We start from the raw sequence: 24,827 nt of genomic DNA on the forward strand, positions 1-24,827 counted from the left end.
GAGTGAGTTCCAGAGCGATATAGTAAAACCCTGTCTCAAACAAAACAAAACAAAACAACCCCACCTTTCTATGTAAAAAGTAACAAGTTCCTTCATCTCATTACTTTGGAAATTTGTTTTCTTTTCTTCCTTTCTTTTCTTTTTTTTTTAAAAATAAAGAACTTGAGGGGCTAGAGAGGCAGCTCAGAGGTTAGGAGCATTGACTGCTCTTCCATAGGTCCTGAGTTCAATTCCCAGCAACCACATGGTGGCTCTCAACCACCTATAATGAGATCTGATGATCTGATGCCCTCTTCTGGTGTACAGGCAGAACACTGTATATATAATAAATAAATCTTTAAAAAAAATAAAAATTAAAAAAAAAAATAAAGAACTTGAGGAATTTTCATTATATAGCTCGAGGATGACTTGGAATCATCCCTCTCTAATACTAGGATTACAGGTATGAGCTACCATGCTGGTTTGTTCTAGGCACTGGGCCAGGGCTTCAAGCATGCTATGCAGGTAGGCTGCCAGCCAAGCCTCCTCCCAGTCCTGCTTTTGTCTAAATGCACTTCTTTATGGTTATTATCAGTGTTTGTTTTGCACTGTGGGTCTCATGGAAGATTCCCAGGTGAAAGTGGTTATAAGTGCAAGTTCTAGAAGCCCTGGCTTTCAGGAAGAGTGACAAGAAAAAAAAAAAAAAAAAAAAAGCTTGTCTATGTTCGGTGCAGAGACAGCTTTTTTATACTTCTAATATTTACTTGGGCAAACTGTGGCTACAGGCCTGCAGACCCAAAGGGTGTCAGTACCCAGGGCCACTGTGGGGTCGGCCCTCTTACCCACAGTCAGAGCGTCAAACAGGCGCTGGATGATGACGACATCCTTCACGATCCCCGACTCCTGGACCCGCTTCACAAAGTCATTCAGTTGCATGTGCTTCTTGGGCAGTTCAAAGTTCTTCACAGCATCATCTGCTTTGGGGGTCTCGCCCGGCTTATCTAAGACCTCTGTGATGAGCCGCCTAAGCTCAGGTGTCCGCTCAGCTTGGGCCCATTCGGAGGCCGACATGGATTCCACCATGCTTTTAACAAGGTCGGCTGGGAAGATCCCTATGTCAGTCTTGTAGAGGTTCTGGAAATCCAAGAGGGCACTTAGCAGCTGGCCCTGCATCGCACGGATGAGGCCGCGCAGGTAGAAGTACCTGGCGAGGAGCAGAGAGTCACCGGGGCCCAGCAGGCCCATAGCCTTGCTCAGGAGAGTGGTGAGATCTGTGTAGTATGCCTGAACACACTGGCTCATCAGCGGGAAGTGGATCTCAGGGATCTTGAATGTGTACGTTGACTTAGGGGTCACTTTGAGGGCTGAAAGGAAAAAAAAAAATCAAGGGGAAAATGCATGCAATTAGTGCCCATCATGTATGACACCGTGTACTCTGGACAAGAAGAACCCATGTGCCTCTTCTAAGACATTCCCCATACCCCAGGGGTGAAGAAGAGCCCATTTTGTTCCCAGGGTAACAATAACTATTCTCTATGGGGCAATTATGTTTTTAAAACCATGAGTACTAAGTGAAAATGCAGAGACCGGGCTCTGTAGGTTAAGCTACTAACCTAAGCCAAGCTATACCTGCCGAGCAGGGTCAGCCTTTGGAAGCATTTGTCACCTTAACAGTAGCTCTGGGCAATGTTGGCACAGGGCTCCCACCACATAGATGCAGAAGGTGAGGACTGAGGTGAACAGAGCTCCTAAGTGCCACAGGCAGGATTTAAAACATTTCCCTCCTAAGCATGAGCTGAAGCTCTCTGGGAACTAAACACTGATCAGGAGTTGAAGTCCTCCTCTTCTGAGAGCCCCCTTGGGATAGGGAACCAGAGCCAGCTGCCAGGTCATGCACACCAATGCTGGAGGTGGTACCTCCACTATGGAGGCTGGAACATGAGATGGTCCGGAGAGCTCCAGATGAACACAGGAAAAGGTAGACTGTGTGCCAGAGTGAGTGTACACACACCTGCCAAGCCCAGGGAAGGAACTACAGGCCCAGGAAGGGTCGGTCGTGTGTGTGTGTGTGTGTGTGTGTGTGTGTGTGTGTGTGTGTGTGTGTGTGTGCTTGCGTGCATGTGCATGTGCTTGGGGGTCACACAACCAGGACGTAGCTGCAGAAGGGCTCACACCTCCAGAGGCTCTGAGCTCGGAGAACACTTTCATTTGCATGCAGTCTCTGGCAGTCAGAAACTCTCTGGGGACTCACAGCTTCCTGGAGATACCTACAGCCTGGGCTAGGGGCAACAGCCATCAAGGGCCTGGCTCCCAACAGTTTCACCCACCTGTTAAGGACTCAGTGGGGCTCAGAGTACAAGTAAATGATGTAATGAGGAACAGGGTGTGCCTTGGGGAAGTTTACACAGAAATGCAACATGGCGTATAAATATCTAATTGCACCCTTTAGGAAGGGACTGGCACCCAACCTAGGGCATCCCATCACACCTCCACAAATGTAAACTTGTACTATATGCACAACGCACACGCCACGCACGCACACACACACGGCCCGGGGGAGGAGGGCATAGACACGAAAGTCTTTTAAAATAATAGTTCATTCTTTTTTTCCAATTTTGTGGAGGCAGCATTTCAGTCTCACAATGACCACACTCACACAGGGTAGCCTGAAACCCAGGGGGCTGGCCCCAAACTCACAAGCACCAATCCTGCCCCAGCCTCCCAAGTTGACAGGGTTACAGGCATTCGCACCACACCTGGCCAAAACAGTTTAAAATTTTAAGCACATTCCCTCCTGTGAACCAAGCTATGATCTGATCTGGCGGCTGGGCTGCGGCTGCGGCGCTGGGAGTACACGCAGGGGGAGGGGTAGTAACAGCCTTGCCTGAAGTGGCGATTTTACAGCTTGAGGTGTCCATTATCCGAAGCGACGAGTTCCTGGGTGGCAGCTCGGGCAAGGAGATGTCCTGTAGATTGGGCATGCTGACCACCATGCGCCTGTGGGCGATGTTCAGGGGCGAATCCTTCTTGGAGGCCATCTTCTCCACGGTAGGTCTCCTCGGACTTATAAGCATCCTGTCTCTCCTAGGGAAAAGCAGAAGTTCACTTCATGGGCTCACAGATGGAAAGTGTGGCGAGCAAGGCGACAGAGCCACGCAGAGAGTGAGAATCTGTCTGACGCTCTTGAAGCCCAGCCTCAAACAACTCCAGGGAAAAGGACAGAGGGTCTTGGAGAACCCGAAATCCCAGAGATGAACAGAGCTGATGCGTGCACAAAATCAGGACAATCACCAGGAAAGGGCAGGAAGAAAGATAGGCGTCTGGAATGGGGAGCATGCGAAGAAGGTGAAGATGGCCAGAATCGGGGTGAGGTACAGGATGCCAGGCCAGGCACAGCACATGAGAGCCACCCCCGCAAAACAGGGACACACAGAGGAGGCTGTATATTTGAAGACTCGCAGTGAATTGCTTGATATCTTGCCAAATTGATCATTTGTGTGTCCAAATAGAACTGTGACACAGGAGCCCTCAGTCCCCAGAAAGCCATGTATATGGGACAAAGGGAGGCACCTGTCCTCCTCTGACTGGGTGTCGAGGTCCATCCGAGCAAAGGCATCCATCCTGCCATTGAGCCGGGCCTTCAGAAAGGAGTGGAACATGTAGGTATCCAAAACCTGCACGTGAGAAAAGCTGTCACCCTGTGCTCACTGTCCTTGGCCTCCATCCAAAGCCTACAGCAACCCCCCTGAGGAAGGGCCTCACAATGGCCTCTCTTTAAACTTTAATCATGTGTCTGTGGGTGTGTGCGCATGACTACAGATGCCTGCAGAGGCCAGGAGGGTCACATTCCTCTGCATCTGGGATTACGATCTGAGTCCCAACAAGAGGGTGCTGAGAACTGCACCCACTAGGAAGCACCATGCACCCACTGAGCCATCTCTCCAGGCCTGCAATTAAGTATCCAGGGGTTCCTCACCTGCACACAGGAAAACACAAAACTTAAGAAGGCCAGGCCACCCAGCCGCTAGGACAGTGCGCCCCAGGGACATTCCACAGCACTCAGACTGACTCTGCCTGCTTTCACGGGCTGCCTCAGCTAGGTCAAGAACTACACAGCCCCCAAAGTCCTGACCCCAGGGACTCCATAGCACTGGTTATTTCTACCAGAATATGTGGTGTGGGTATGCCATCTGGCAAGGAAGCTCTCAGACTACAGGCGACGCCCAACGTAGGCAGGAAAAGGAGGTGAAAGGTGCCCGGATCCACCTGGGAGGATGGGGTCCTGAAAGACCCACGCCAGGAACCCAAAGGCAAAACAGTGTAGGGAGATACAGGAAAGAAACGGGCCGTGTAAAAATTGAAGGTTAGCACTCTGCAAATAGCCAGAGGATCCAGATGGACAGGACCACAAGCTGACCTGTTTCACTACAAGAGAGCAGAGGATGCTGGGCTGTGGTGGCACACGCCTTTAATCCCAGCACTGAGGAGCCAGAGGCAGACAGCTCTCCAGGAGGCCAGCCTGGTCTACAGAGAAAATGTCAGGACAGGCTCCAAAGCCACACAGAGAAACCTTGTCTTGAAAAACAGAGGGGGTGGGGGGACACACCAGGAGGGTCACAGGGCAGAAAAGGAAAAGGCCATGTGGACCATCACATGTCACCCAGTGGACGGATTACCCTGTACCCTGGAGACAGGCGGCTCTTCCCACCTCAAACGTGTCAAAGTGAATCCACAGGTGCTCCACAGGGCTGCCTGCCAGATTAAAGCCCTGTGTGCTTTGTATGATGGACAAACCAGTCATTAAGGGTTAGGCTCCACCCCAGCTCTAGGATAATGTCAAGGAGGCCGCTAAGATCAGACCAGCGTGGCAATGGCAAGAAGGGCCAAGCTCTCCTCCTAGCCGGAGCAGAGGCTGCCTAGGCTGGGAGATGGAGACAGGGAAAGGGGACTGATGCTTTGATTGAGAGCATGGTCAGCCGAGTGTACACGTGTGCCACAGTCCATCAGACCTACACACTTGTAACTGTTGTCTCCTGTTTAAAATACACTATGCTCCAAAGCGAATGTAAAAGTGAGGCAGCCAAGGCGTGGAAACCAGAGCAAGCCCCACTCTCTCACCTGCTTATAAAACTGCTGGTCCCCCGCTGCTCGGGTCTTGAGAAACTCCTCGCTGTTGAACACCCGGTGCTCATAATTCAAGTGATTCTTCACTTCCCTAGCAACGAGAAGGAGGGCCGCGTGCTGAACTAGCAGAAACACGCTGTTTTGGTGCCAAGATATACACTCCTCGGGACTTACTGTATCCCCAGAGCGACAGCATCCGATGGACTACATGGTCACCTCTCCAACTAGGAAGAGGGAGGGGCAGAGCTGCCACCTCCTCCTTGTGCTTTTATATCAATTAAGACTCAATAATCAGCTACCACGCTAGTCGGTGTGGGGGCAGAGGGCATGCACGTATCACCGACACAGGCCACCACTCTGTCCCAGACAAGCCTCTCCTCAACGCCTTCACCTGTCTCACAGGACTTCAGTTTTCAATCCCCGCAGGCCACGGCGACATGCTACCAACAGTCAGTGGCCTGCAGGGTGTGGCCAGGCTGATGTCCATGTGCCCAGTGTCTTCCCTTCCGTTGTGAGTGAAAATGCATTTTTCTTGTTGCTTTGTTTGTTTTGGGGGGAGCGGGGAATAGTCTCATGTAGCTCAAACTGGCCTCAAACGCAGACAACAGTCTTGCACTATCAATCTTCCGCCCTCTGCCTCCTTCCCACATTCTGGGTTACATGAATGCACCACCATACTGGCTAGGAAGTATTTTATTGTAGTTTAAGAAATATAAAAACAAAAACCCCTGACCACCTCAATCATAAAAGATTTATCTCCAAAGAATGAAAAAAAAGGACCACACTTTGAGCAAAGAAATAATACAATCCATCTCTGACAATCTCGTTAGTTTTCCTGATAAATTTACTTCATGTAAGTGAAGACATTAAAGACATGGCTGTTTAAGTTTTGGTTTGGATATAGTTAGAGCACCAATGCCTTGGCTCTGTGCTAACCGCTCCTGAGCAGATGCCCCAGTGCTAGCCCCTCCTGAGCAGACAGACGCCCCTGTGCTAGCCCCTCCTGAGTGGATGGATGCCCCTTCAGAACAGACCACAGCCTGCATCAGAGCCTCCTTTGCTATGGGTGCAGGGAGAAAGCAGCAAGAGGAAAAAAGTATGCCACAAGAGATGGAGAACATTTGGAAGAAAGAAAAAGCCCCAAGCTGTAATATAATTCTTTAAGGGACAACTCGGGTCCTGTACTGTGTCACATTCAACACAGGAACTCTACCTGACTACTTAGCCAATACCAGTGCAGGACTTAAATAGCACTGGCACACATCAGGCAGTGGGCGATGGTAAAGACCTTCCTGGCTGTAACGCTCGCATGCTCATCTGTCCTGAGCGCCTAGAACGCTGCAACATCAGTTTCTGAGTCCTGTGGAAATGACCAACTGTTGCTTCAGAGCTTCTGGAACAGACCTTCCCTTAGCTGACCCTCAGCCAGAACATAGTGACACCTACTGGGTCTCCAGACACCATCTTCCAGAAAACAACCATCCAAGTGGCTAATGATGGGAGAGACAGGCGGTCAAGGCTGGGAGGGTCCCGGGCAGGGTGGAGGTGGCTGGCATGGTCATGAGGAAAGGCTGGGGAATGAGCTCAGTGGCCGATCCCAGATGCTGTGGCCATCTTAAATACCTGAAGATGCCTACGAGCAGCTGCAGGGTGATATGCTGGATCTTGCAGTTGAGAGTCTGCTGCCAGGCTCGGCGACGGGCAAGGCCCTCGTTCAAGTCTGTGCTGGAGCTCAGGTGGGCAAGGTGCAAGTCTGGGTGCAGCTGAAGGCTCTGGACCCTGGAAAAAAGGCAGACCAGGCTGAGCGATTGAGTGTGACACGAGCAGAAGATGAGCAGGCAGGTAGTTTAATTGAGATGCTCTGATGTCAGTCAGCAACATAGAAGGGTGCTACAAACTCAGGACCGGAAAAGTTTATTCACCTCCAGATAGACCCAGGCCTACCTAAAGGCAGCAGGCCTCCTTCCGGGACACAGCACTCCATTTCCTGTGTCAGGACTGCCGGGAGGGTCAGCCACTGCTCCCAGCAGAGAGGGACTCACCCCCAGAGCCACCACCATGCCTGGGGCCTGGCCTCCCCACCACCACGCAGGCATGCATTTTGACAGGGGCTTAGGGACATAGCCCTGGGCACAATCCTCAGCACTTCAAGGACATGGACTTCGCCCAAGAGGAGGCTCTGGGTATCTGGCAAACAAGCCCGCTATTTTAAGCAAACAGAGGCGGCACACACGTGTTCCACAGTGTCCCTCGTGTACCCGCTGTAGGCCAGGCATGGTGCTGAGTGTGAACCAGGCAGAGGCCCTCCCTACTGCATGGAGCTTGTGCCAGAGTAGGAGGAAACAGAAAACTGGGAAGTCAGCTACAGAGCTGAAGGTGAGGGACGGGACGGGCAGCAGAGACCCCATGTGGTGAAGAGGGCCAGACTGTAGGAAGACAGGGCTGCTACAAGACCCTGTGGGAAGTGGTGGGAGACCCTGGGGGTGAGGAGGAGGACAGGCTCTTGGGTCCCCACAACCCTCCATGAGCACAGTAAGTTGGAAGGGCCCAACAGGGATCCTAAGAAGCCGGTGCAGGTTGGGGTGGTGCTCTGGACTCATTCCTGACACACCGCATGGGTGGCCTGGGTGGGTGGGTGTCCCAGCCCTGGCTGAACTGCCCTGCCTAACAGAGTTATGACAACTCTGTGTTAACACAAAACCCAGAGCAGGGCACAGCGCGGGCAGGGTATCAGCGACTCCCCTGCGTGGACCACACAACAGGGCTGCCTGCAGTTTGGTGTCTTACCAGCCTTCCATTCGGGGGATAGATGGGTGAAAGAAGCTGCCTACTCCCTGTAGAACCTCATCCTTCACACACACACACACACACACACACACACACACACACACACACACACACACACACACTGCACACCCAAGAAAGGGGCCCTTATCCCTGACCTACATACAGTGAAGAGCACTTCCCATCAAAAGAGCAATGTAACTCAGCACCTCTAGGGGAATCTGGGAAAAAAAAAAAAAGATCACTACCCTGTGTCCCTCTGGCCAATGTGTCCCTCTGGTCACCTGTGAATAGATCTTTCTTTTTAAACATTATTTTTAATGTATTTATTTGTATTTTATGTGCATTGGTGTTTTTGCCTGCACATATGCCTGTGTGAGAGTACTGGATCCCCCAGAACTGGAGTCACAAGACAGTTGTGAGCTGCCATGTGGGTGCTGGGAATTGAACCCAGGTCCTTAGCAGCCAGTGCTCCTAACCCCTGAGCCATCTCTCCAGCCCGACATTGGAGTCTTTCAAACTTCTGATGAAGGGGCTGGAGAGACAGCTGAGTCCAGTGCCCGTCACTCTTAGGCACAAGATACATGGCACACAGACGTACTTGCTGGCAAAGTAACCATATACATAAAATAAGCTTTTTTAAAAAAGTATAAAAACCTTCTCATTATGGAAGAAATGGGGGTGACTGACTACTATGCAGGTTGAGTGACCCTTATCCATAATGCTTTATTTAGCAAAGTGTGGCTTAGCACTAGAGTGCTGGCCTAGCATGTGCTGAGCATGCTCCATCCAGCCCCACCACACCCCAAATGAAACAGAAAGAACCCGACTCTGAGAGCAGACGGGTTTCAAGTGTTGAGACTGCGAATTGAATGCCTGCACGTGGCTAGTGAGACGTCTCAGGGCTGGGTCAAACCGAAACACCAAGTTTACAGGCGTCTGTCACACAGATGAAGGCATTTCCACACATTGAGTATTGGCCCCTGAGCAAGCTCCAAAAACCGGCACACGGTCAAGAAATGGAGCAGGGAGATAAGACACCCTGAGCGTCACAGGGCAGGGAGCACTACTGTTCTGTCATTGTTGCAGCTCAATCGGAGAGCAGTTAACAAGGTACTACACATATCTAGTGAGTGAGTGAGCGAATGGATGAATGAATGAATGGATGAATGAATGAATGACTGAGGGAGCTTGGGAGACCACAGCACAGGGCCCAGGGACAATGGACACAGCATCAGGAACCTTCCTGGAACCTTCCTGGGTTCCAGAGTCCCCCCCCCCCCTGCCGTAGGCCATGATTCATATGTAGGAAAGGTTTGAATGAAGACAAATGACTTTTTGTTTCAAAGCAGTCACAATGGGGGAGTGGTGCAGACCTTAGATTCCAGTCCTCGGAACACAAAGGCAGGTGGACCTCTGTGAGTTTGAGGCCAGCCACAGCTATGTGGTGAGGCCCGACCTCAAAACACCAAAATAAATAAGCAAACAATCAGAGTTAACATGTGAAAAATAACGTCCAAATCCCAAGTATGAAGAATGCCCATCGCGGTAGCAGACTGGGGGGCTCGGCGAACACAGAATTGGGGTGCACAGTGCACTCTAACACAAAGGGTTTCACGTTACCTCTGAATGAAGGCCTGTGCCAGCAGGAGGGGGACATCAGAGATGTCTGCGTCGTTGTCGGAGGAGGACTTGGAGCACGTGACACTCCCGTGGTCAATGTCTATCAGGATCAAGCCGTCCGCCTCCTGGAACGCAGAGGTCAGTGAGCGCCTGAGTCTGCACGCGCCTTTAAAACCCTACAAATGTGTACACGCATCCACTGAGGCAGCACCGGTGCGATCACCCCCACCCTGGCGGCGGTGGGTAAATCCGATTAACTGTGTGCACTTCACTAAGTGTCAGTTCTACTCAGTCCACAACCTTCACTATTACCTGTCCAAACCCACGCCTGTCCCCAAACAGAGACTCTGTCCCCAAAACATTCAAAGTTAACTTGCTGCTGCTCCATCCGTCCCTTTGACACAAGGCACCCTGCCTTGGGGAATCTACGAATTTGATCACTCCAGGGACCCCACAGGAGGGGGCTCACTCAGTGTGCCTTGCCACCCGGCAGCATCTTGGAGAATTGTCTGGACTGCACCAGGGTTAGGGTTAGAATCCCTTTCCTTGTGAGAACTGAGCAGTTCTCACAAGCCACGGACCTTCCCTGAGTCGAGATGCCAAGGCAGGCTGTCAACTTTCCGTCACCCCGAGAACAAATACTACAGGTAGTGCTTCATGGCGCCTTGAAGGAACATTCCAGAACTCTACAAGTACAAGACCCACACTCAATGCTATCCAGTCAGCTCGGCCACCCAGAACCCAGAATGCAATGCTTAGTGACCTCAATAGAATGTCTGGAAAAAAAAAAAAAAAGTATATCAGGGACTCTTAAAGTCTTATCTCTGAGGGCAGATACTGGGCATAAGTAGCACTACATTCCAAGACTCTCGAGTCTAAAGAAAGTGACAGAGACATCTAGAAGACCCCCCTTGGGTGGCATGAGGGACATGTGCACACACAGCGTGTTTTGAGTCAAAGTCTGACTGCTCAAGGCATAGGTTCCCTGACTAGACAGGCAATGTTATCCTCTGTGCCAAGGCCAGAGATGCACAAGATGTGGCCTTGTTAGACTTTAGGCCTAGGCCCTCTTGGCTCTTTTCTGCTGAGCTCATCCAGGAGAAGCATAACACCAAACAATCCCAAAATGCCGTTCTTGGAATCTTCCAGAACAAATAAATCACCCAGCAAGTTTCCTGCAAGATTCCTGACCAGAATTACTAAGTAAATATGTACGGAAATTAAAAAAAAAAATCTTCCTGCCTGAGGAGCCCAAACAAGATGGTTTTTCATGAGTGACATTAAAAAAAAAAAAAAAAGAAACACAATTTTAAACTTCATAGTACTGCCCATTTCTTCTAGTCCATAAGGCACACAGGGTAAGGTTTTCTGTCCCTAAACCTCCTGGGGAGGTCTGCACAGCCTTTCCCAATCACCCAGCAAGTTTCCTGCAAGATTCCTGACCAGAATTACTAAGTAAATATGTACGGAAATTAAAAAAAAAAAATCTTCCTGCCTGAGGAGCCCAAACAAGATGGTTTTTCATGAGTGACATTAAAAAAAAAAAAAAAAAAAAAAGAAACACAATTTTAAACTTCATAGTACTGCCCATTTCTTCTAGTCCATAAGGCACACAGGGTAAGGTTTTCTGTCCCTAAACCTCCTGGGGAGGTCTGCACAGCCTTTCCCTGAGCTATTTTTGCACACTGAGTCACTGGTTTTGGCAAGAACACCCACGCCTGTCCACCCGTCTGCCCCCTCAGGAGAAATGGGACAGCTTGCTGGGTGGGGGAGGGTTTCCTTTAAACTTCTAGGAAATGGTGTGAAGGACAGGAATCTGAAACAGGCAGACAGCAGACTACCAAGAACGGCGAGAAGCACTCAGTGGATTTCCTTCACTGCTTTTGCCCATACAGAGAGTGCTCAGAACAAAAGTTAAATGCAGGACATGGTGGTGCGTACAATTCCGTAACTCCAGAGGATGCGTTAAGAGATCATGAGTTCCAGGCCAGCCTGGGCTTCAACAGTGAGTTTTGTACCAGCCTAAGCTATAAAGCAAGCCTGTATCTCAAACTAATACTTTCTCTCTCTCCCTTTCTCCCCCTCCCCCAACACCAGTCTAAAAGACAGATGTGGTAATGCACTTTGAGGGGTGTTGAGAAAGGGTTTCTCTGTGTAGTCCTAGCTGTCCTGGAACTGGTTCTGTAGACCAGGCTGGCCTCAGACTCAGAGATCTGCCTGCCTCCGCCTCCCAAGTGCTGGGATCAAAGGTGTGTGCCACCAACGCCCAGCTGGTAATGCACGTCTTTAATCTCAGCACTCTATGGGGAGATGGTGGAGGCAGGAGGATCACACGGAAGCTCACTGGAGCTCACAGCATTGAAGCAGAAACAAGACTGTGCCTCGGATTGGAAAGTGAGAACTGACATCCAAACGTCATCCTCTGACCTCTGCACACGTGCCACAACACATATGCTACTGCAACCTTGCACACACATACCACACACACACACACACACACACACTTTTTAAAAAACTGAAACAAAACAAACACAATTCAATGTTGTTCTCCCTGCCCTGGGGAACTGCCAATGTGAACATGAAAAGACACGGATGCCATTAGAGGCTGGAAATAAATGAGCACTGGATGGCACTGAGCTGCCAGGCTGCCATCCACTGAAGAACCAGGATCAGAGACAGTAACAGGAGTCACCAAAGGGCATGAGAGGGGACTGCCTGCTGTGTTTTAAGTCCAGCAACTGCCTTAGAGATGCTGGCAGCATCCTGGATGGTTAGCCCAAGTCAGTGGCGGCTCTGCTCTGGGGCTGGATCCCCAGGAAAAAGGGAGACCGTCACTTGCTCACACAAGAACTTATTGGACAACCCTGTCCTCAGCAGCACCGCCGTCACAGCCAAAGGGGAAGCAACCCCGGTATCTGCCAGCTGTTCTCAAGCTCACAGTTGTCCATGCACCCAAGGTCCATGACAGGCCACAATTTAAACACCACAGCCAAACACTGTGATCCTGGCACTTGGGAGGCTGAGGCAGGAAGAATGCAGAGAGGACTTAAGACTGCCCTGAGCTACAGTGAGCTCCAGGCTGACCTGGGCAACAGTGTGAGATTCTTACAAACAAACAAACAAACAAACCAAAAAACACCATCTCCAATTAGCAGCCCAGTGATCCTCTATTAAACATCTGCAATATGCCAGGGGCTGCTCCATGTCTCACTTGGCAACAAGACCGGCAAACTTGCTGTCCTTTGACGGCAAATTTGCTGTTTGAGCAAGTGCAAGCCACACCGAGAGTGACCGGCCAGACCCACGGGTGCCCCCAGCACTGTGAACAGCCCACTGCATGTGTTAACGAAGCACAGGGGAATGCATTTAAAACAACAAAACAGAAAAACATGCCGCAGCAACCCGACCTGACCAGAGGGTAGAGCAGCCATCTGCAAGCCAGCCATGTGGCAGGCTTGGAGCTGGGCCCACGAGGACACGCCCCTGCCTGTCTTCATAAAAGAGGAAAGAGGCTCAGGAAGGGACTGATTCACCCAGGTTACAGGGCTAATTAGCAGTGGAGGTCCGAGGTAACACCACTCCAGTGCCCAAATGCCAGTCCCCACTGAGAGCCTGCTGCAAGCCACAGTGTTGATCCTAACCTAAGTGGGCTGGGAGGCTAACCCAGGGCTGGCTCTGGTCCTTGCATTGCATCTGGATTTCAAGCATGTCCAGAGACCAAGAGAGAGACCGAGAGAATGGGACTGCACTGTGTGTGCACGTGGCCCCGGGGCAGAAGAGGCGGTGCGGTGCGGTCCGCGCGTGCCTTGCGGCGCCCAGAGCACGGGAGCCCACAGACAGAACGATGATGATGACGACGATGGCGCACTCCATCCAGCACAGCGAGCACTTCCTTCCTTTGCTTTTCACTGCGCAGCAGGTTACGGTTACGCGGTTGCGCGTGGGAGAGGGAGCCACAGAGAGAGCCGCACGCACGATGGAGTCACGTGGGTTTTATGCCCTCCCCACCCCCACCACCCCAGTCGAAGTTCGCTCTCTAACCTTTCTGACCTCTTCGAAGTGGTCAAGATGGCAGCCCATGAGGAAAGAGGTGGGGGCCATGACAAAGTCCAGCATCTGACCGGACAGGATGGGCACGAATGTGTGCTGCCACTGCAGGGGGTGAAGGTAGAGCACGAAGCACTCAGCCACCAGGGTCAGCAGGGCCCAGTCTGAGGAGAAGAACACGATGCGCTGTTCCGTCAGGATGCAGGTCAGGATCTGGGGAGCAACAACACTGCCTGTTTCCGGTTGCTTCTGGCCGCACTGGGCTGGATGTGGGAAACCCTTCTCCCCCCCACCCAGGGCCAGAGGCTGCTCTTGGCCTCATCCCCCACTCTTGTTTTCCAAAACCAAAGCACGGTGCGCAGACATTCTGAGTACATGGGTTCCTGGCTTTGTACTTTTGGGCAGTCCCAGGGTTCACACCTGGGGGGGGGGGGTTGAGGCCAGTGCTCCATCCCTGAGCAGCACCGAAGCCACTGCCTGCACTATAGAATGCATTGTGCATTGTAACCCTGTCTATCGAGCAATGCCCCGGCACCCACACACCTGCAACACCTTCTCAGGCCGGAAGCATAGCAGGGGCAGGTGAAGGTCCAGGTCGATGATGGGGCTCTCGGGGTCCGCTCGAGAGGGAAAGACAACTTGCAACGGCTTCATGTTGAATATCTGTGAGGACCAAGAGCCAGTGTTAATTCAGAGAACTGTCTGTGCCAGAGGTCAAAATGTCCCACTCTCGAAACATTAGAATCTGTTGTGAGAGCCAGGTGGTGGTAGCGCCTGCCTTTAATCCCAGCATTTGGATATTGGATATCTGCAAGTTTGAGGCCAGCCAGCCTGGTCTACAGGCAAGGCCAAATAAAGAAACCCTGTCTTGGAAAACAAAAGAAGGAAGGAATGAGGGCTGAAGCAACCTAGATGCCCCTCAACTAAGAATGTATAAAGAAAATGTGGTATATTTACACAATGGAGTAACTACTCAGCGGTAAGAAATAATGACATCCTAAAATTTGCAGGCAATGGACAGAACTAGAAAAAACAATCCTGAGTGAGGTAACCCAGACCCAGAAAGACAAATACAGTAAGTGGATACCAGACATAAAGCAAAAGATACCCAGCCTACAATCCACAAGCTAGAACCCTCTTCCAGAAACAGATGAAAACTGATGCAAAAGTCCACAACTAACCCATGGGCCAGGCTCCTGGAGGACAACAGAAGTGAGGGAGGAATGATAATATGAAGAAAGGAGTCAGGACTATGATGGGGAAACCCACACAATCAGCTGACCCGAGCTAGGGATCACTGACTCAGGTCTGACAGATGGGGAACCTTCACAAGACCGAACTAGACTCCCTTAACATAGGTGACAATGGTGTGACTGGGACGATATAGGAGGCCACTGGCAGTGGGTCCGAGACCTAACTCTAATGCACAGACTGACTTAGTGGAGCCCATTCTGTATGGAGAGACACCTTGCCCAGCCTAGACACTGGGGTGGGGGTGGGGAGGTGCCTTGGTCCTGCCTCAATGAGATGGTGGGACAGACTGAGTAGACTTCCTAGGGGAGGCCCTACCTCTCTGAGGACCAGAAGGGAGGAGGGGTGGGGGGAGAGGGAGGATAGGGGGGAGGGGGAACTGGGATTGGAACGTAAAACAATAAATAAGAAGGAAGAAATGAGGGCTGGCTGAAGTACTGAATTATGGGCAGGCCTCTCTCTGGCCACCAAAGTCCAAGACCTGCTTCCAGTCTAGACCCTGCCTCCTGACCCCCCAAGAAGAAAACAGCTACAGCCACACACTCTTACTGCCCAGAACAGTACAGTGCCTTCCCAGCTCCCAGCGGGGGTGGGACCGTCCCTGGAGCCCTCCTTCTCTTACACCACTGCTTCTACCAGCATTTTATCCCAGCCATGACAAGATTAACTAATGCAGCTTCCCTAGGGGATGGGGGGGGGAGCGCGGGGAGGGCCTGGGGCCTGAAGAAGCTAGTAAAACCTCTCGGACTGGAACTCAGCTGGGGAAATACATATCCACTGTTTAAACAGCACAGTGGCACTTCTAAGAACAGAGGCCAGGAGGCTGGCTGTTTCTATCAGTTGCATGTACAGAAGAAAAAGACTAAAAGTGAGCCCCACACTCAACCCCCACGACAAAGGAACGTAAGGAAACGTAAAGGACATCCAGACTGGAAAGTTGGGCATGTTTCTGGAGATCAAGAAGCAATCTCCTGAGTTAATTAATACTCAACAGACACATCACACGTGGCCAGCTCTGCCGGTCACGAGCCTCTCAGCCAAACCTCAGGTCCAAATGTCTAACTTTTCCCTGAACTTGTGAATATGTAAAACCATTCACTGAGAATTCCAGGAGGGCAATATCTGGCAAGAATGTTAAACTGGCAACAATTTAAAACACTTTGACTCTGACGGGCAGTGGTGGCACACACCTTTGACCCCAGCACTCAGGAGGCAGAGACAGGGGGATCTTTGTGAGTTCAAGGCCAACCTGGTCTATAGAGCGAGTTCTAAGACAGCCTCCACAGAGAAACCCTGTCTCGAAAAAAACAAAAACAAAACATACAAACATTTTGACTCAATGGTCTTCAACACATGACAGAAAAACTCAACACAATTCCAGCTCTCAGTTACCAAGTGGAGCGGCCCAGGTGGTGGGCTGGGTATCAACGATAGTCTTGCAGCAAAATCTTTTATGTGATTGTCAACTTCAAAATCTTTACAGAGCTTCAGATGAGTCAATAAACTGAAATGAAAAAGAAAAAGTAAAACAACAGTCCAGTTGTCACCGTTCCAATTGTCCCCCTTGGCTATTTTGGTTTTGGATGCTAATCACTCCGGGGTTGTGGGGGGGGGGGGATGTCTAGAAAGTGTGTGTATAACTAACTGCATGAACACTATGCTTCAGTGGGGAAGATTAGAAACATGAGACTTTGGACTGCTTGAAGGAAGGTTCCAAAGTGTATTTTTGTAGATGTTTTTGTTTTTTTGAGGCAGGGTCTCTCTGAGTAACAGAGCCCTGGCTGTCCTAGAACTAGCTCTCTAGACCATAGGCTGGCCTTGATCTCACATAAGATCCACCTGCCTCTGCCTCCCAAGTGCTGGGATTAAAGGCATTCGCCACCAACGCCTGCCTGGTGCATTCAGACTTTTAAAGTAAATAAAACTTTAAAATGTGAAAAGGGGTGGCCAGCTGTGTACCTATGACTACGATCCCAGGACTCAGGCAGAGGTAGGAAGAAGAACCAGCCTAGGCTACATAGAGAGATCCTGTCTCAAACGAACAAACACAAAAAAACACAAAAAACAACCACCTAAACAGCAAAACCCACTGAGGTAAATGGTAGCCTGAGGGCAGAGGCCTGTCCCATGGGAACTGACTGGAGGGTAGGAGACCTTGGAAGTAGTCACATGGGACACAGGTGGAGGACCTACAGAGAAACGGCAGGGCTCTCCCAATATACTCTGCATCTCAGAAAAGTTTGCCCTCATAATTGCATGTGAAAGTGTAGCTGGCATCTAAAAGGATTTCGTCAGGGGCAAGCTGGCCCGTAGGACTAAGATGTGGTGTCCACAGGGCTGAGTACCCATGGCGTCCCTCCTTGTTAGGCAGCCCCCTCCTCAGGAAAGACAGCCCACCCATAACAACCACAGTTCAGAGCACTTCCGCTTGTACATAAACACCAAATATAACTATTCACAGATCTTATGTCTGGGTGTAGAAAAAGCCAATATTCTGTATTTGAATTTACTGTAAAAATATAACACCTTTAATCCCAACACTTGGGAGGCAGAGGCAGGTGGATCTTATGTGAGATCAAGGCCAGCCTGGTCTAGTTCCAGGACAGCCAGGGCTCTGTTACACGGAGAAACCCTGCCTCGAAAAAACAAAAACAACATCAACAAATATATATATATATATATATATATATATATATATTTTTTTTTTTTTTTAAATTTAAAGTCAAACTGCCTATAAACTACTGTCCCCAACACAAATGTGTCCTTTCTGCTGTGTATCCAAAGCCTGTTTAGTCATGCCACTCTGGTTGGTTAGCTGAGGCAGGGCCACCTGTAGCCCATGCTGACCTCAAACTTGCCAGTTACTTAAGGATGTCTTGAACTCGCGACCCTCCCGCCAGGAGGCTAGGACCGGCCCGGCACACCACCGTACATTCTGCATTTCTGCCATTTGCTCCTCTGTAGCTGTTGTCCCCTTGTGACGGTGCAGCAGTGACCACAGAAGGGAGGGCTCAGACGGCACGGCGGTGGACCTTCTGATGCCACATGTTTGCACTGGCACCCACCAGGAGGGACTGCCGCCATGTGATCGCTTAGTTGGCTGCTGAACGGGCACTAGAGAGAACCGGCCCAGGAAGCAAGCCTTCCCACCGTCTCCCGAGGCAGCACCTGCCTTCAGCCATGAGCTTCTTCCTAACCGCCCAGGGTTAAAAGCCACCATGTGTTCTATAGACCAGGGCGTGGTGGGATGTAGCGGAGCTGTCTACTTCCGAGGAACAAAGGCCCCACCCTCATCACTCCCCGGGCTGGCACACCTTTCTATAAACATGCATTTTTCTCATTTCACTCCCTCACTAAGGCCAACCAAGTTATCTGTTCTATAAAGACATCGTCTCCCTATGGCAGGTGCCAGACTGAACTATGCCCAAGAGGCAATTGTGTTTGAAAAGTGAGTCGTGATAACGCTGGAATTCAAATATGAATGCTGAGAATTCACACTGAGACTCCTGTAGAGTCTAACTAAAACAAGTGTCCCTTAAAAGACACCAAGTGCCGTTTAGTCACTCAGTGAGTGACCCTGAGGATTGTTGTTCTGTCTCGGGAAGGGGACCTCATGCTACCTGTCTTTAGTCAAACTAGTAGCGCCAGTCCTAGGACCATGACCTCTTTGAATGTGGCCCAGGCCGGTCTCAAACTCCCTAAGTAGCTAAGGATTACATTTGATTTTCCTGCCTCTGCCTCCCCAGTGGTAGGACCTGCTACCAGGCTGGGCTTATGCAGATGCAACCCAGGGCTGAGCAAACAATCTACCCACTGAGCTTACATCCCTAACCCTTGAACCATGGTTTCTGGAACTCCAACACACAGGGCTGTAAACCTGGCTCATGCCCAGGGTCAGGACCCATCCCATCTCACTGTCAAAGCCTGGTTACACCAAATGCCTTCCTGGTCTTCCAGAAATACCTTACGTCCTCAGAACTCCCATCAGTAGTAGCAGAAAGGGCTATGGACACTGCCAGGATTTGACTTATTTGTGAATGTCACTAAATCGTCCAGCAAATGACAGCCTGCTAATTCTCTCAGGTCATGAGGTCTAGACTTTCTCTTCATATACAGCTCTTTCTTATTTTTATTTTATTGATTTTTGTTGTTGTTGTTGTTTTTGAGATAGGCTGGCTAGAATTCACTATGTAGACCAGATTGGTCTCAAGCTTAAGGCAATCCTCCTGCCTCAACCTCCCAGGTAGGTGCTTTGATTAAAGAGAGGCATGCATTTCGATACCCAGCCATGCTCTTAAAATAAATAAGTAAATAAATAAATAAAGCTGGAGCCCTTAGTGGTGGCTTCCTCCTGCCACCCCAATTCCACATGGTTCCCACAGGACTCCCACAGTGCTCCTGGGCCCACCTGACCATGGCCCACCACACCTAGCTCTTAACAACAACGCTGGCCCCAGCTTACCAGGAGAGGCAGTCCTTGAGGGAGTTGTAATATGGGAACCGGGACACCACACACACGGCAAAGGGCACAAAGCGTCTAGCAGAGCTCATGCTGGGTTCCCAGTGCGTCTTGCCATTGTAGAAGCAATATTCATCCTGGACAAAAGGCGGCAAGGACACAGGTCACCCCCTGTGCTGACAGGACAAGCCTAGCCTGCCAACAGTCAGCATCTCATACAGAAATGCCATGTAAGGAGGGGCCTGCACCAGCTCCGGCCTCACAGTCCATGTACACAAGCCCTGCGAAGGATCGCACCATGCAACACTGGGCTTCCAGGAGCAAGGACTACGCGGCCACCTCCAGCCTTGGGATGAACAGAGACGTACCACCAGGACACAACGGTACACACAACACAGCTCTCAGTGACAAGAGTCCATTGCGAAGGGGCTGACGCCAGGCAGTTCCACACCCTGGAGTGTGCAGAAGACAAATCCAGAGACAGGGAGCACCTGAGTGGCTACTGGGGCTGAGGGGGAGGAGGAGAGCTGAGTGGGCATGGGCTGGGAGATGAAAAGTTCTGGAGGCTGTTAGCACTGGGGAAAACAATGTTGCAGAGTCACACAACGGAAAACAATGTTGCAGAGTCACACAACAGGAAAACAATGTTGCAGAGTCACACAACAGGAAAACAATGTTGCAGAGAGTCACACAACTGCCGGAAAAGTAACAGATGATTTACCACACCACCACAGGTAAACAACAAAGGGCCCACCCCAGACTCAGAGGACAGCAACAGATCCACCACCTACATGCAGGGGTCGGTAGTACTGGGCAACCACACCATAGGTTCTGTTCCCACAGACATCCGTGAGTACCAGGAAATGGATGTAATCCTCTTTTGGTTCCGGAGCCACACACACGCCCCCTGCAGGCAGATCAGAAAGAATGGGGAAGCCAGTTCAGGCGGCTGCTGTATGAATCAAAGGCCTGGGTAACCGGTGAGCCAAAGTGGACAGCACTTCCCCTAACAAGCACCAAAAGCTTTCTGGCCAGGCCCCCTGCTTCCATACTTTCCCAGCCAGCAGCTTCTTCAGAGTCCCTCTACCCTGTACAGGTGGCAACAGCAACAGGAACACCACGCTTCCGGGACAGAGCAGATTAACCTGTATCTGTTTCTCGGGTATGACTCCTGCAGCCAGGAAAGGGCAGCAGGCTTGAGTGAGGGGGAACCAGGGACAGAACCTAACCCAGCCCTTGGGCTGAGCATGCCACAACAGCCATTTAATGATTCTTTTTTTGTTTAGTTGGTTTTGGTTTTTCAAGACAGGGATTCTCTGCATAGCCCTGGCTGTCCCAGAACTCAATTTGTAGACCATGCTGGCCTTGAACTCACAGAGATCCACCAGCCTCCACCTCCCAAATGCTGGGATTAAAGGTGTGCATCACCACAGCCTGGCCGGCAGAGACACGGAGCCCAGACACGCAGGCACTCTCATGGACAGGCACTAGTGCGCTCAGGGGTGGAAGGGCAACCTGTTCCTCTCGGTTTAATAAACAGGAAGCAGGGGACAGAGAGGGAGGGCGGGCACCCTCCTGGCTTCTCAGGCTTTAACTTCCCCAGACCAAAGGGACTGACTTCCAGGTGCCATGAGTACTTATGTGATCCCAGAATTGGGAGGCTGAGGAAGGAGGATTGGGGGGTTTCAGCCATTCTGGAATACAGAGCAAGATTCTGTCTCAAAAAACAAAGATTGGGGAAACAAAACAAAACAAAACAAAAACAAAACCTGAACCCATTATCCAACCCAGTTGAGCAGAGCGGTCAGTGAGGACGCAGTGTAAGGGACACTGCATGCAGGTTGCACGGTACCTGGGAAGCACAGCTGGGGCAGGGCAAGGAGGTCCACGCCCCCTGGGATGGCAACATCCTCAGAATCCGGCCCCTTTGAGTCTCCCGGGTGGCTCTTCCAGTACTCGGTCCTGGGCTTTTCCCTCTTCTTCCGGAAGGACCGCCTCCTGGCTTTGCTGAGCATACAGCTGGTGCCAGCCGCCTGGCCATCATCTTGTGTGGTGAAAGGAGGCACGAAAACGGACAGAACTTCAGGGGCAAGGGGGGAGACACTCTTCACTCCTCGTTTCTGGGCGATCTAGGAAAGAGAAGGCAGGAGTCACCGCCGCGTGTGTAGCTGGAGTGTAAAACACGATCTACCCCCCCCCCCCGCACCCACCTATGATGCCAGAGCTGGAGAGGCAGAGATGGAATTCCTAGGGCCTGGGGCAGACTGGCTAGCCAGATTAGGTGAACTGGTGAGCTACAGGCTCCGTGGAAAAAACCCTGCCTCAATAACTAAAGTAGAAAAAAGTGATCAAGGAAGATATCCAACATCAACGTGTGACCTCCACATGCATGAGGGCGTACACACACACACACACACACACTCGCGTGTTAGCACAGCTAAATGCAAAAAGCAGAAAGAAACTACTACTGCCCGTGTCCACCCTCATTCATGACTCCCTCTGCAGGGGGGCACCTTGTTAGTAGCATCTCTGCTTTTCAAAACTCCATGCACACACAGGCTCCAGCAGAGGAACCCTGTCCTTTAACCCTATCCAGTATCAGTAGATGAGTCTCTCCAGAACTTTCTGGGCCCTACATGTGGCCCACAGGCTGGGGATTCAGGAGCAACCACAGTTCAGAGCCAGGGTCTGTGATACACAGACACAAGTTCAAATGCTGGCTTTGCCCTGAGTTGTTGGAAGCAAGCTCAATTTGCAACTTCTTCTTCCAACTGAGTGTAGCACCCAGGCAAGCACGTGGGTCAAGTGATCAGTCAGGGGGGAAGCCCCCAGGAGCACTCATGTGCGTCCTACTCAGAGTGGTGAGAGATGTTCTCAATGTTGTCATATTGCACAAGCACCTGCATTAGTGTTATACTTCTCAGGCCCCCTGGGACACTGTTCACATTATATCCAGGCCCTGACAAATCTGGGCCAAGAAGCAGAGAAGCAGGCAAGGCTTTGACAGACTGAGTGCAGAGACACATCTCTCTCCTTTGGGCACATGGTTCCCCGGAATCAGTAAAAGCTGGACATACAGCCCAAATTCTTTTAAGCCCAAATTGGAAGGCTGTGGTGTAGCTCAGTGGTGGAACACTTGCTTAATATGCAAAAGGCTTTGAGTTCCGTCCAGAACTGCAAAGCAAAGTAAAGCAGGTATAGGATGTCAGGCAATCGCTGATGGCTTCGGAAGGGCACTCTCCCAAAAGCAATGGGATCATAATCAGCAAAAAAAAAAAAAAAAAAAAAAAAAAAAGGAACAAGCACAAGTCAATGTTTAGTAAAAGCCAGAGGATCACTTGGGCATGGTGGCACAGATCTGTGACCCCCAACAACCTGGGAGGTGGAGTAAGAAAGAGCAGAGAGTTTAGGTCAGCTGAGCTAAGGTCTCATAAGCAGTAGGATGGGCGGGCGAGGCAGCTCAGCAGGTAAAGGCACTTGCTACCAAGCCTGAGGACCTGAGAGACTGCTCTCACCAGAACCTACACGGTAAAAGAGAGAACCAGTTCCCACGAGTTGTCTCCAGACTTCCACACACATGGTGTGGCACTAAAATGTCACACACACACTCACACACTCACACACACACACACACAGTTAAGAGGAAATCAGAGGAAGGAATGAGAGCTCCCCCCACCCAAGGTTGTTCCATGAGCAACATGTCCTGTCAATTGATCTCTCCATCATTCGTGAAAACAAACCCCATGGGATTAAAGACCAAAAAAATAACACCCATGTCTCCAGTCATAGAGACAGAGTCTGCTGCCAGAGCCCACCAGGTCTGACATTAGTTGAAAACACAACCCTCCTTTAGAACCATGGGTATGGGGGAAGTGTCCCTACACCAAGAATCATCTCATCAATCACAGTCACAAGGAACAACTAAGTTTGCCCAGGTAATGTGGCAGACTGTGTGTGGGACTCCGTTGATTCCAGCCTTCCTCTGCTCAGTGCTCCTACTTAGCCCATTGCAGGGCCCTCTTCCCAGATTGGAGTCCTTAGCCTGACTCCCGACTCCTGGATCTCCCTCCATATGAAGATATATCTGCAGCAAAGGCAGACAGCTACCAGGTTCCTGCTCCACTCAGAAACTCTAGCTGCCTCCCTGAGCACCCACTGAGCATCGGGGTCCATTTCAGATTCAAAAGTTACACTGCTGGCTTCTAAAATCCCGTCTTCCACCTACAATTTTTTTTTCCTTTTCTTTTCTCTCAACTATTAAAGAATAGCTTCTACTAGGGGTGAAGAAATAGCACACAGAGAAAAACATAGGGAAGATGAAGGAAGATGAAGGAAGATGATGGAAGATGATGGAAAATGAAGGAAGGTGATGGAAGATGATGGAAAATGAAGGAAGATGAAGGAAGATGAGGGAAGATGAAGCCCTTACCTCTGACTTATTTTTCTTTTCTTTTTAATTCTTTTTTTTTTTTTTTTTTTTTTTTTTTTTTTTAAGATTCATTTATCAGGTATACAGTGTCCTGTCTTCATGTACCCTGGCACAACAGAAGAGGGCACCAGGTCTCATTACAGTCTGGGTTTGGGGACATAGGACTCCAACCTGTGGACACTGTATCATCTTCTCACCATGTGCAAACCCCACCTTGTCACAGGCCTGAGCAAGTCTTGCTGCCATCTGAAGTGTCGTCTGCAGACCAGCACCAGGCGGCTCATGTGACCCAGAAACAAACCCTTCTTGGTTCTGCCTGAATAGTGAAGACACCTTGCCCACCTGGTACAAGGCTGCCACCAGTGTCAGCATCCAGACTCTTCAGAAGGGAGCCACCAGATCTAACAAACACACCAAATACCTGGAGGGGGGGGCAGAGACCCTGCACACACCTATTTGTCCGTGCACCACAATCAAGTGTCTGAATGTGCATATCACATGTGTCACAGTATTGTGTGCCCTTGAGCAAAACTGGTAGCCTGTGCCCCCCCCCAAGCCAAGGTACCCCAATGCCATGTATAACTTAGCCTCTCTGCAGGGCTCTTGAAGCATACACCTTCACAACGGACTCTGTTGCTCTTCAGTGGCCTGATACTCTTCAACTCCCTGCCTCACCAGAAAGACCTTCATCCCTCACACTCATTTACCAGACTGGAGCCAGAGGGTGGGCTGCTGCAGAGCTGTACCACCAGAGTCTTCTCCTAGACCTCCCCTCCAGGATCCCACCTCCCCTTCTCACAGACCCCCTCCTTCAGGGCCACTACCTCCCACAGCATCTCCTTGAAGACCTCAGCTTCCCAGTGTTTTGGGTTGTGAGGGTAGGAAAGAATATGGTACGGTTCCAGCCCCTCACACAGCACAAATGGCTCTCAGGTGATTCTGTCCCTGGGTTTGCATTTCTGGTAAACTCTGAACCCCCAGCCAGCCTGGGTCTTCATCACACCAAAGCCAGAACCTTGTATTGTCCTCTCTTTAGTCACTTAAAATGGTGTGCTCAAGGGCCCGGAGAGATGGCTCAGCAGTTAGGCACACTGGCTGCTATTGCAAAAGTCACATGTTCAATTCCCAACA

At 50.6% G+C, this 24,827-nt stretch overlaps 2 protein-coding genes across 4 annotated transcripts in view; both read right to left on the reverse strand.

The window, feature by feature from the left end:
• The window catches only part of Psca (prostate stem cell antigen), a 1,185,392-nt gene that overhangs the window by 1,061,416 nt on the left and 99,149 nt on the right, over window positions 1-24,827 (reverse strand). The gene's annotated exons all lie outside the window — the stretch shown is intronic.
• Dennd3 (DENN domain containing 3) overlaps window positions 1-24,827 on the reverse strand; it is a 48,116-nt gene that overhangs the window by 18,434 nt on the left and 4,855 nt on the right. The window contains exons 2-13 of one of the 3 annotated variants that reach the window (XM_051202683.1): window positions 21,120-21,396; window positions 20,059-20,174; window positions 19,271-19,404; window positions 16,201-16,312; window positions 14,101-14,220; window positions 13,552-13,770; window positions 9,511-9,635; window positions 6,727-6,882; window positions 5,098-5,194; window positions 3,550-3,653; window positions 2,864-3,063; window positions 822-1,343 (exon numbers count right to left, since the gene is read on the reverse strand). In XM_051202683.1, the coding sequence (XP_051058640.1) occupies window positions 822-1,343; window positions 2,864-3,063; window positions 3,550-3,653; window positions 5,098-5,194; window positions 6,727-6,882; window positions 9,511-9,635; window positions 13,552-13,770; window positions 14,101-14,220; window positions 16,201-16,312; window positions 19,271-19,404; window positions 20,059-20,174; window positions 21,120-21,396 (2,182 nt within the window). Of the gene's footprint in view, window positions 1-821; window positions 1,344-2,863; window positions 3,064-3,549; window positions 3,654-5,097; window positions 5,195-6,726; window positions 6,883-9,510; window positions 9,636-13,551; window positions 13,771-14,100; window positions 14,221-16,200; window positions 16,313-19,270; window positions 19,405-20,058; window positions 20,175-21,119; window positions 21,397-24,827 lie in introns of those variants that run through there. The other 2 variants (XM_051202684.1, XM_051202685.1) reach the window with 2 other exon arrangements.

Source organism: Phodopus roborovskii, unplaced genomic scaffold, assembly GCF_943737965.1.
Source record: "Phodopus roborovskii unplaced genomic scaffold, PHOROB, whole genome shotgun sequence".
In the NCBI taxonomy this organism is placed as follows: domain Eukaryota; kingdom Metazoa; phylum Chordata; class Mammalia; order Rodentia; family Cricetidae; genus Phodopus; species Phodopus roborovskii.